This window comes from Lynx rufus, unplaced genomic scaffold, assembly GCF_022079265.1.
Source record: "Lynx rufus isolate CCGP_SWC_20201006 ecotype Redwood Valley unplaced genomic scaffold, mLynRuf1.p SCAF_10, whole genome shotgun sequence".
NCBI lineage: Eukaryota > Metazoa > Chordata > Mammalia > Carnivora > Felidae > Lynx > Lynx rufus.
Window position 1 is genome coordinate 67,165,312 of NW_025814824.1, and position 12,057 is coordinate 67,177,368.

General features: G+C 40.1%; 1 protein-coding gene across 2 annotated transcripts in view; it reads left to right on the forward strand.

Annotated features, from left to right (window-relative positions):
* The first annotated feature begins 243 nt into the window (after window positions 1-243).
* Window positions 244-12,057, forward strand: part of TMEM38B (transmembrane protein 38B) — a 54,371-nt gene continuing 42,557 nt past the window's right edge. Inside the window, exons 1-2 of one of the 2 annotated variants that reach the window (XM_047067418.1) lie at window positions 324-407; window positions 10,885-11,032. In XM_047067418.1, coding sequence (XP_046923374.1) covers window positions 11,023-11,032 — 10 coding nt within the window. In that variant the 5' untranslated portion in view covers window positions 324-407; window positions 10,885-11,022. Of the gene's footprint in view, window positions 408-10,884; window positions 11,033-12,057 lie in introns of both variants that reach the window. The other variant, XM_047067412.1, reaches the window with a different exon arrangement.

The window sequence follows — 12,057 nt, forward strand, 5'->3', positions numbered from 1 at the left end:
TGGCACACCCCCCAGCACGACGGAGCCACACCCTTCCCTACTCGGAGAACCAGGCCCTGCCCCGCAGGAACAGCCGGGAAGCTGCTCGCCCCGCCCACCCGCTCGCTCGCTCGCTCCCAGGACACGCGGCTCCGCCCCAAAGCGCGTCGGCGCCGGGTCCCAGGGCGCACGCGCAGGCTCCTTCTGGTCGCGCGGGAGGGCGCGCGTCTGCGGCGGCCCCCTCCCCCCACCCCTCGCCGCGCCCGGCAGGAACCCGTCGCCGGGTTTGCTTAGGCTGCCGGGGTCCGTCGTCGTCATGGACTCTCCGTGGGATGAGCTGACCCTTGCCTTTTCTCGCACGTCTATGTTCCCCTTTTTTGACATCGCTCACTACCTGGTGTCTGTGATGGCGCTGAAGCGTCAGCCGGGTGAGTGCGGGGAGTCGCAGACCGGCCCCCTCAGGGGACCTCTCGCGAAGAGGACGGCTGAACGGCCGAGCTGCCGCTGTCCCAGAGTCCTATAGCCGAGCTGGAGGGGAGGCGAGAGCCGATCCGCCTGACCCCTCGAGCGCAGATGGGGAAACTGAGGCCGGGAAGGGTGGTGACCCCGGTACTCGTCAAAGGAGGCGCGACGTAGGGTCCGCAACGCCGCGCCGGGGGCGGGTGACAGGGCAGCCGCTGCCGCATTTGGGAGCCCGGGTACGACTTGCGTCCGCCCAGGATGTGCGCGGTCTCTCGGCGGTGCCGCCATCTCCTTGGAAAGTACTGTATTTAAAAGTCACCTGGGGACGGAGCTCCCTGAAACAGCGTGTGGCACTTGGTCGCTTGGGATAATGAGTAGTTAATGGACTGTTCCGCAGTCATGAAAGTTGTATCGACACTTAAAGAGCCTCGGGCAGGCACACCAGTATTCCCCTTAACGCAGCGCTCTGTCATCTTGCTGGACAAAGTGATTGCTGGAAGAGAGTGGATTCCCATTTTCCGTCGTGTGAGTGACCTCGTACCAGAGTCATTTCGCATAGTTTCACTCTCTGTAGCCTGGGGGGTATTGTCTTAATACAGGATTTTGAGTCTTTTTTGAAGTCTATACGATCAAGGAGCAGTATTTCCTTTCTTGTATTTTACATTCAGGAGATGTTTGCTCCTATATTGCTTTACTCTTGCAGCCATTCTACCGGCCTTTTCGTTTTATGGATCTCTTCTTTCTTTGTGGTCAGGCATTTATCTTCTTTTTCTCCTTTCTGCCTGCTCATGCTGCCTGGTCCTGTAGAGTTCATGAGTGAGGGCTTGAGGTGATGCTGTACCTTCTACTGTTGTCTGTGTGTGGTTTTTAAAACTGTTTGGTCTCAGAAATATTCCTCATTTGCCTTGATGTTTGTAGTTCAGTCAGAATCATTGTTCGTTAGAGGTTTTGACACCTGGATAAGGTGAATATTGCATTAAATCAGGACAGATAGCCTGCATAAGAAACGGTTTCCTTGATTTGAAAAGAATTATATTATTATGTCACATCCACGAGTTGAAATTTTCTCGTGTAGGCTAAATCACCTTCTCAAAGTGTGGTCCAGGAACCCTGGGGTTCCTCACACTTCCAGATCAAAATCGTTTTCATAACAACACGCAGATGTTCTTTGTCTTTGTTATACTATTTTTCTCACAAGTGTACAGTGGGGTTTTCCAGAGGCTACATGACCAGCGATACTCTAGCAGATTGAATCCAGAAGCAGATATGAGAGTCCAGCTGTTTTCTATTTGAGGCCAGACATTAAAAGGGATTTGCTAACATATAAAACAGTGTGACTTTTCTCACTAAATGTTTTTTGCTTTGGAAAACAGTTATTTTTCATAAAGAGTACATAATTTATGTTAACATGTACATTTATTATTTTTAAAATGAGTACATAAGTACTGTAGAATTTTCTCAGTTAACAATCCTGTAACTCACATAAATAAAAGCTCTTTGAGGTCTTGAAGAATTTTTTTCAAGTCTTACTTAAAAATTTTTTTATTTATTTTTGAAAGAGAGAGAGAGTGTGTTGTGTGTGTCTGCATGCGCCCGCGTGGGGGAGGGGGTGGGGGGAGGGGCAGAGAGAGAGAGACACACAGAATCTGAAGCAGGCTTCAGGCTCTGAGCTGTCAGCACAGAGCCTGACATGGGGCTCGAACTCACGAACCGTAAGATCATGACTTGAGCTGAAGTTGGATGCTTAACTGACTGAGCCACCCAGACACCCCATTAAAATTTTTTTTTAGTGTTTATTTATTTTTGAGAGAGAGAGACAGTGCAAGCGGGGGAGGGGCAGAGACAGGGAGACACAGAATCCGAAATAGGCTCCAGGCTCTGAAGTGTCAGCACAGAGCCCAATGCAGGGCTTGAACCCACAAACCATGAGGTCATGACCTGAGCCAAAGTCAGCCGCTTCACTGACTGAGCCAACCAGGCGCCCCTCAAGTCTGACTTTTTAAAGGTTTAAATTATGTATATTATACTTATGCTTTTAAATATAAAATTCTATGATTTTGGATAAGCACAGATATGTACCTACCACCATTGTCAAGATACAGTTTGATCACCCACCCCAGATTCCTTCTTGCTTGTTTGTGGTCAGCTCTCCCTCAGCCATTCACCTGCTCCAAAGTTTATTTTTATTTTTGAGAGAGACAGAGCGAATAGGGGAGGGGCAGAGAGAGGGAGAGGGAGGATCCCAAACAGGCTCCGCACTGTCACCACAGAGCCCGACACAGGGCTCTAACTCACAAACCGGTGAGACCATGACCTGAGCTGAAATCAAGAGTTGGACCACCCAGGCACCCCCAAAATATTTTATATTCCAGTACCAGTACTTGTAAACAGGTAAAAATGATAGAATTCATACAAAGGAGTGCTTCTATTTAAGCATTTACCAGAAGTGTGTTAGACTGCCTGTATCTTCTGCATTATTCACTATTACCATTTTTTAAAATATGTTGTCATTCTGATGATCAGAAAAATAGTTTTCATTTGCATCTCTCATGGTTACTGAGTTTGTGCTTCTCAAGTTTATTGACAATTTGTATTTCCACTTATTGAGCTGATCATATTGTTTTTCTGATTTGAATTGTAATACATTTTTTTAAATGATAAATTGGGGTGCCTGGCTGGTTGACTTAGAAGAGCGTGCGACTTGATCTCAGGGTTGTGAGTTCAAGCCCCATTTGGGTGTAGAGATTACTAAAAATAAATAAATAAAAATAAAAACTTAAAAAAATGAATCATCCTTACATTCTTGGGATAAACTGTACTTGTTTGAGGTATTATTTTAATTCATTAGGGATTTTGATTTGCCAATACTTCATGTAAATTTTTACTTAATTGGAAACTTTTTTTATCCCTTATTGCCTGATTCTCTAGAACTCAGACCTATGGTACAGTAAAACTGCAATTCACCTATGTAGATAAGAAGGATTCTTCTTATCTTTATTTTCTCAAGCATGTTACTCCTTCAGACTCTTGACTTTTTGGGATGTACTCTACCACTGCTAATACCTCACTCCTCACTTTCCTACCATATACATCTTTTATGTCTCTACCTAGATCTTTTAAAATGCTAGTGGAGACAAGAGGGTAAAGGGGATTAACTTTTTCTTTCTGTGGTGTGGATAAGGATAGCACCCCTTTTTTGTTTGGTTCAGGTTGTAGGCCTTCAAACCCAAGGAAGGTTGATGGTTTTCCTCTCCTTTTCCATGTGACCTTGTGCTTCAAGCAAAGACATCAGGGTATTTAGTAAATTGGATTTTTAAAATTTCTTAATATACCTCCGTTTGTCAAATAATTAAATTTTAGTTCTTCCTAAACCCTGGTATCTGATTATCTATAGTTTTAAGTTTTCGCTAGTAGGATAGATTTTGTTTGTTTTCCATTTTCCTGGGTATTTTATTAGAAGTTTGAAAACGGTGCTGTGAGGGCTCTTAGTCAGAAACCATTTAGCAGAAATTTTATTTCTCTTATTTTACATTAAAAAAAATTTTTTTTAACGTTTATATATTTTTGAGAGAGACAGAGTGTGAGTGGGGGAGAGACAGAGAGAATGGGAGATCCAGAATCCAAAGCAGGCTTCAGGCTCTGAGCTGTCATCACAGACCCTGAGGCAGGGCTCCAATTCACAAGCCTTGAGATCATGACCTGAGCTGAAGTTGGACACTCAACCGACTGAGCCACCCAGGTGCCCTTCTTCTCTTACATTTTTAATCTGCCTTCTCGGTCTCTTTTCTTATTTAAATCTTCATTAAAATAAACACATTTCTTCAATCGTACATTCATACCCAGTTACTCTTTTCTGTAAGACTTCGTGAAAATTTAATCTACAATTATTTGTACTTGATTTTTACACACAAAATCTGTTATTTTACTCTTAATTCTCCTACTGCTGTTTTGCTCATCTCTCTCAAATCACAGGGAGTTTAGTTAAGTAAATATTCACGGAAACTCCACTGCATATCAGGCAGTATTTTAGATGTTGAGGATACCAAGATGAAAGATGCTCTTGTAGCCCTAAAGAAACTCAGCTGTGCTGTTGTCGTCATCGTCTTTTTTTTTTTGATAGTGTCACATAAGGTTGCACTACCTTCCTATACGATCATAATATTCATTTCAGATACATGCAAAAGCATTTTAGTATCTTGATTGTAATCCTCAAACATCCTTTTAAGGTAGGTATTATTGAACTCATTTTACAGATGAGGAATACACTTACAGGAATAAAATAACTTTATTTAAGTCACATAGGTTAATAAATTATGGAGCTAGTTCTTCAGCTAATTCCAAAGTTCTCAAATATTTTGTGCTCTCTTTTTGCAGGTCCATTTAATGTTTCTGGTTTCTCAATATTTAGCAATTTCTTAATAAGCTTTCATTTGACATGGTTATTTTCTCCCATGATTTCTGTCATTTCCTTATCACCAATGAGGTTTTCCTTTGCTTTCAGGAATTAAATCCAGGAATAAAGCTTATTAGTGTTCCTTCTTCTAATTTGTTGGAGATGAAAGTATTCATGTATCAAGAATTTGTCAGTTCTAAGGATTCTGTAAAGGTGGCAACATTGTTTTGCTATCTTTATGAATCCACACATAAAAACATTCAGAAAAGTACAAAAATCATAAATGTACAGCTCAATGAATTTCCAAAATGAACACATCTATTTAATCAGCATCCAGATAAAAATAGAACATTCATGATACTCCAAAAGCCCTTTTTGTTATGTTATGCTTTACAAAGCCAAAATATGTTCTGCCCAGTGTGGGATGGAAAAAGCATGTTTCAGAAATGACAGTTTATAATTTACTTCTATTAGTTTAAAGAGTCTTACTTAAATATTTTTAATAATTTTTAAGTGAAAGAATATTTGATTGACCTGACATAAATTATAGGCCAGAGTGTGGTGTGGTAGAAAGAGCTCATAAAATCAGGAGACCAGTGTTAAAACTCTGTCAGTAGCTTGGGATAAGAACTTAAAACCCAGTATTTTATCTGTGCAGTGAGTAGGCTGGACTAGAACACCAGCTGAGCGGTGTTCCCTTCTTAGGAGTCTCAGTTTTAGCTCTAAAGAGATCTTTGTTCAAGCTCCTATGTTTTAATAATTTTAATCCTTTGTTTCCCCAGCAGCAGTAAACTACTTTTTCTAGTTGATACCTCTGTGATACTATAGTATTTACTTTTTACATTTTCAACAATCTAGTTAACAATTTTATAATTATGTCTTTATAGTAAATTCTCTCTGTTAAAATAACTGTGTATTTTCTCTTTCCTGACTGGATTCTGACTGGTACAGAATCCTAGCAATGGAGTTTAACTTCCTACCTTCTGTTTTGCATATGTTATATTAAGATATTTAGGGGCACCTGGGTGGCGCAGTCGGTTAAGCGTCCGACTTCAGCCAGGTCACGATCTCGCGGTCCGTGGGTTCGAGCCCCGCGTCGGGCTCTGGGCTGATGGCTCGGAGCCTGGAGCCTGTTTCCGATTCTGTGTCTCCCTCTCTCTCTGCCCCTCCCCCGTTCATGCTCTGTCTCTCTCTGTCCCAAAAAAATAAATAAAAACCGTTGAAAAAAATAAATAAATAAATAAAAAGATATTTAAACTATTGGCTATTTCCTGCCCATAGATCCAGTCTGTATAATGTCATCAGTATAGTGGGCCAGTGTGATGTTATGTGGATTCTCAACATGATCAAAATTTCTGGACTTTGTTGGAGAGCAGGAGAGTTGACATAGACCTAAGGCAAGACTGTGATAATATACTGTTTACCTAGCCAGATAAAAGCAAAATGTTTCTGGGATTCTTTGCAAATTAATATGGAGAAAAAGGACTTGCTTACCAGGTTATAGGGATTATGTTGATTTGTTCCAGTAAAAATACTGCATCTTGAATACCAGTTGCAACTGGAGTCACTACCTGTCTACATTTATGATAATCCACAGTCATTCTCCAGGATCCATCTGCTTATGTATAGACCAAATAGACAAGTTAAATGGGATGTGATAGCTGTCACCACGTTTTCATCTTTGATGTTTTTGATTATGGCAACCATGTTTGTGGTATTGCCTTTTTTTTTAAGTTTATTTATTTTGAGAGAGAGAGCAGAAGCAGGGGAGGGGCAGAGAAAGAGAGAGAGAGAGTGAGAGAGAATCCCACTGACTCTGTGGAGCCCGATGTGGGGCTTGAACTCATAAACCATGAGATCATGACCTGAGCAGAAACCGAGAGTCGGGACTCTTAACTGACTGAGCCACCCAGGCGCCCCTCTATAGTACTGCTTTTTAAAAATATGGGCTGTCTGAGTGGCTCAGTTGGTTAAGCGTCTGACTTCCACTCAGGTCATGATCTTGCAGTCCATGAGTTCGAGCCCTGAGTTGGGCTCTGTGCTGACAGCTCAGAGCCTGGAGCCTACTTCAGATTCTGTGTCTCCTCCTCTCTGCCCCTCCCATGCTCATGCTCTGTCTCTCTCAGTCTCTCAATAATAAATGTTAAAAAAAATTTTTTTTAAATACCTTGATGAAGGGAAGGAACTCTAGGGGCTTCTACTTGAATGTTTCTACCATAATGATCCTTACTCCTGGATCAGAGGATTAATATGGGGATTGTGTCAGTTGCCAGCTGTGTCATAGTTATACATTAAAGAACTACAAGGTGAGTCTATGGATTTACTTGGCCCACTATGATTCAAACTTGATCCAAAACTGAAAGTAGAACATGACTTTATTTTCTAGCTTTTTTAAAAAAAAATTTTTAATGTTTATTTATTTTTGATAGACAGAGCACAAGAGGGGAGGGGCAGAGAGAGAGGGAGACACAGAATCAGAAGTAGGCTCCAGGCTCCAAGCTGTCAGCACAGAGCCCTACGCGGGGCTCAAACTCACAGACTGCGAGATCATGACCTGGGCTGAATTTGGACACTCAACCGACTGAGCTACCCAGGCGCCTTTATTTTCTAGCTTTCATTTCATGATGAAAAGTATTTTGATTTTAAAGCCCGTAAGTGATTATGAGTGCTTCAAAACTGATATACTTTGAATTAGAGTCAGGTCTCAATGTGACAAATTTTGCTAAATTTTGGGGAAAATAATTCTATTGATAGCATATCACAAACATCTTAAGGTAGGACAGAAAATGTTTTTGTCCTTTCAGTGTCAACATGTTAAAAATAAAATAACATATCCTAGTTAACACAGCTTGTTTCTTAGCTAAAAGAATACATCTTTGTTTTAAAACTGAGAAGAAACTGGGGCACCTGGGTGGCTCGGTCATTTGGTGTCCAACTTCGGCTCAGGTCATAATCTCCGTTTGTGGGTTTGAGCCCTGCATCGGGCTCTGTGCTGACAGCTCAGAGCCTGGAACCTGCTTCAGATTCTGTGTCTCCTCTTCTCTCTGCCCCTCTCATGCTTTTGCGCTCTCTCTGTCTCTCAATAATAAACATTAAAAAATTTTTTTAACTGAGAAGAAATTAAAGATATCCTATTATTTTTCTCCTACTGAAAATTACTTATATGTTCTAAAGATACACAAGCTGTTTCTGGTTAACTTCTGGATTTTCACAGTTTAACTTTACAATGAACTAATTCTGGTACTGAAATAACATATACAAAGGAACATAACACCTAAAGAAATTTGTCATAAGAGGGGCGTCTGGGCGGCTCAGTCGGTCAAGCATCCGACTTTGGCTCAGGTCAAGATCTCATGGCTGGCGGATTTGAGCCCCACATTGGGCTCTGTGCTGACAGCTCAGAGCCTGGAGCCTGCTTCAGATTCTGTGTCTCTCCCTCTCTGTTCCTCCCCTGTTAATGCTCTGTCTTTCCTTCTCAAAAATAAAAACATCTAAAAATAAAAAAAAAAAAGAAATTTGTTGTAAGATTGTCTCATACTTAAAATGTGTGTCCATAGTGTGTGTATGCAAGAGAACTTTATAGAAACGGCTATTTGAGAGGTGCCTGGGTGGCTCAGTTGGTTGAATGTCCGACTTTGGCTCAGGTCATGATCTCGCTGTCTGTGAGTTCAAGTCCCTTGTTGGGCTCTGCTGACAGCTCAGAGCCTGGAGCCTGTTTCGGATTCAGTATCTCCCTCTCTCTCTGTCCCTCCCCCATTCATGCTCGCTTGCTCTCTCTCTCTCTCTCTCTCTCTCTTCTCTCTCTGTCAAAAATAAATAAACATTTAAAAAAATTAAAGAAAGGGCTATTTGAATGAGAGAAATTTTTCTAATTGACATAATTTTGAAAATTAGGCAAAAAAGACTGATCTGAGGGAGACCCTTCAATTCTGTTCTTCTCCTTTCTGTTTTGCTCTAATGAAATCTTAGTTTTCCTGATTTAAGTCTCTTAGGGATATAAGTACTTTTTTAAGGGCTGTGGTATGTCATTTTCTTTTCAGCCTTTCAATAAGAACTCAAAAAATTATACCTTGGGCTCAGAGAATAAAAGCAGCCCAAAGGCTGCATTTTGCTTACTTTCTCTGCTGGTAGTGATCAGTCCATTCAGCAGATAAATCAGCAAGTGTCTGCCAATGTACTAGGTAGTAAATATGTGTTTTGATCTATATTTTCTTATTTTAAATCCTTATAAGTTATGAATTATTCTCATTTAATGGAAGTTGAAACTTAAGCCAAGAGGGTTTAGTGTTCCTACCAAGAGGTCATGAAACTCGTCAAAACTGGTGTTTCAGCTGCTTCTTTGACTTATGACAATACAAAGGGAAATTAATGGTAGTAAAATCATAATACTTGAACTCTTGAAATGTTTCACATACATTTTTCTGTCATACAATAAACATTTATAGGGTACCTACTCTGCACTAAAGTCTCTTAGAATTTTAACAGGTAAGAACTTTATAATGGAGCTAACGTAAACAATCTAGAATGTGATATGTCTTAAGAGGAAAGAATAAAATATGACAGTTGAGGAAACAGGAAAGTTATTTTGACAGACTTAATCAGAAATGAATATTACATGAATGAATCATTTGTGTGAAAGCATTTAGTACATTTGATTCGGATTGTTGCAATGGTCAAAGGAAAACCTGAATATATTTGAATTTGGCTAAGCCAGTGAGTGGTATCAGATGGATGTAGGTAGTGCTAAATCTTCATTAGAATAATATAAGGAAAACAGAGGACAGATAGCAGTGAGTATTCCTTATTGTATGTTTATCAGAAGTAATTAATTACCTTCGAATGTGATCTTCATAGTGACTGTGCTATGATGGGCTTGTTTAGCTTTGTTATATCTTTCTTGCAGTTAGAACTCCGATTTCCAGAATGTGTTGCTAGAGCTCACAGGGTATGCCTGTGAGAGAAATAGGGACACACACACACACACACACACACACACACACACACACACACAACACAGTAGGGTTGGGAGAGAGTTAAGAGTAAGGGGGAAAGTGATGTGTCTGTGTAAATTAGCATAGGAAAAAAAGAAGTCTGGAAGTTGTCACCTCTCAAGATAGTAGTATGATGGAATGGGAAAAGTAGAAAGGAAAGGGCAATTTGGCTTTTATTTTTACTTATGTGGTAATAGCGATAAGCTAATACTTATTGCTTACTATGTGCCAGACCCCCGTTCTAAGTGATTTAAAAGTACTCACTTGTAGTTGATCCTTAGTGGATCCTTACAGCAAACTTGTGATGTAGATTACTTTATTTCTTTTCCTCTTTCTTGTGTGTGTGTGTGTGTGTGTGTGTGTGTGTGTATTTTTTTTCAACATGTAGGAAAACAACTTGTTGAGTTCACACAAAGATTAAGTGCTGGTGCCAGGATTTATACCTGAGCAATTACACTCTAGAGTCCATACTCTTTTTTTTTTTTTTAATTTTTTTTTTCAACGTTTTTTATTTATTTTTGGGACAGAGAGAGACAGAGCATGAACGGGGGAGGGACAGAGAGAGAGGGAGACACAGAATCAGAAACAGGCTCCAGGCTCTGAGCCATCAGCCCAGAGCCCGACGCGGGGCTCGAACTCACGGACCGCGAGATCGTGACCTGGCTGAAGTCGGACGCGTAACCGACTGCGCCACCCAGGCGCCCCGAGTCCATACTCTTAAGCAGTCTATATTGCTTTTTAATGTGAAGATGATGCAGTATGGAACCTAGTGACCATTGACCAAACGATAAGATTATACTCATTTATTAGGCTGACTGACCAATGTTATAATCGCTTACCACTGTGTGGGGCACTAGTGCCGATACACATATCCAGGAAGATTATATATACATATTAGAGACATAGTAGTATTACATCTGACATAGGGTTTGGCTGTAAAGATAGCATGATCATGCATTAAAATAATTCTTGAAAATTCTTAGGTTTAGAGGAAATTGCTACACTGAAGATTGATGTCCTGCCTTTTAGTACATTTCTCATAACTGATTTTTCTTCCAGATTGGAACAGGTCACCATTTCTAGAGTTATCACCAGTTGCATATCATAAAACCTTGGCATCACTTCACTTCACAGGATGTGTACAGCACAGAAAATGCCCATCTGCCAACTCATTTGCACTCCTGGGCACATTTTGTTATGTGGAATGGTGGGTTGCACTAATTGACTTTTATTTCCTCCTTTTATTTTTCCTGAGCACATATGGGTGATTTCCATGTTAATTCAAGTATGATGATGTTACCCTACTGAACTCAACATATACATTTGTGTAGTTTTGTTTTTGTTGTTTGTTTTTGCATAAATGGGCCTTTTCCTAAGAGAGAACAACAGTGAGTATTTTGGTTATATGTTCTTGCAGACCTTATTTTATGTATTAGTTGCATGTATATGTACTAATAGAAATATATGGTTTTCTGTTTCCCCCCGTAAATTATTTTTTATTGTACGTATTGTTCATATACATATGATTTTCTTTTTGTCATATAAGTGCATGTAAAGCACTTTACCCAGATTCACCAACCACTTACATTTTGCCCCATTTATTTAATTTTTGCCAGCTTTATTGAGGTACAGTTGACAAAATTGTTTATATTTAAAGTGTACAATTTTATGGTTTGATATGCATATGAATTGTTAAATGATTTTCACAGTCAAGTTAATTAGTACATCCATCATCTCACAATATTTAAATAACTTAAACTTTTTTTTTTTTAGTTGTGACTTAAGGTCTACTGTCTTAACAAGTTTCAAGTGTACAATGCAGTATTAACTATAGTTGCTGTGGTATACATTAGATCCCTAGAACTTATTCATCTTACAACTAGAAGTTTGTACTTTAGCATCTCTCTCTCTGAATGTTTTTATTTATATGTATTATTTTCTCAAAACCACTTGAATGTAAATTAGAAGCACTTGCCCAGTTACTTCAAATTACTTAAGTGTGTTAATATTAAAAACCACAGTTTAGTTATGAAAGTCAGAAAGTTTAACAGTGCTGGATCACCTGGGTGGCTCAGTCGGTTAAGCATCAACTGCAGCTCAGGTCATGATCTCACTGTTTATTGGTTTGAGCCCCATGTTGGACTCTGTGCTGACAGCTCAAAGCCTGGAGTCTGCTACAGATACTATGTCTCCCTCTCTCTCTCTGCCCCTCCTCTCTCTCTCTCCCTCTTT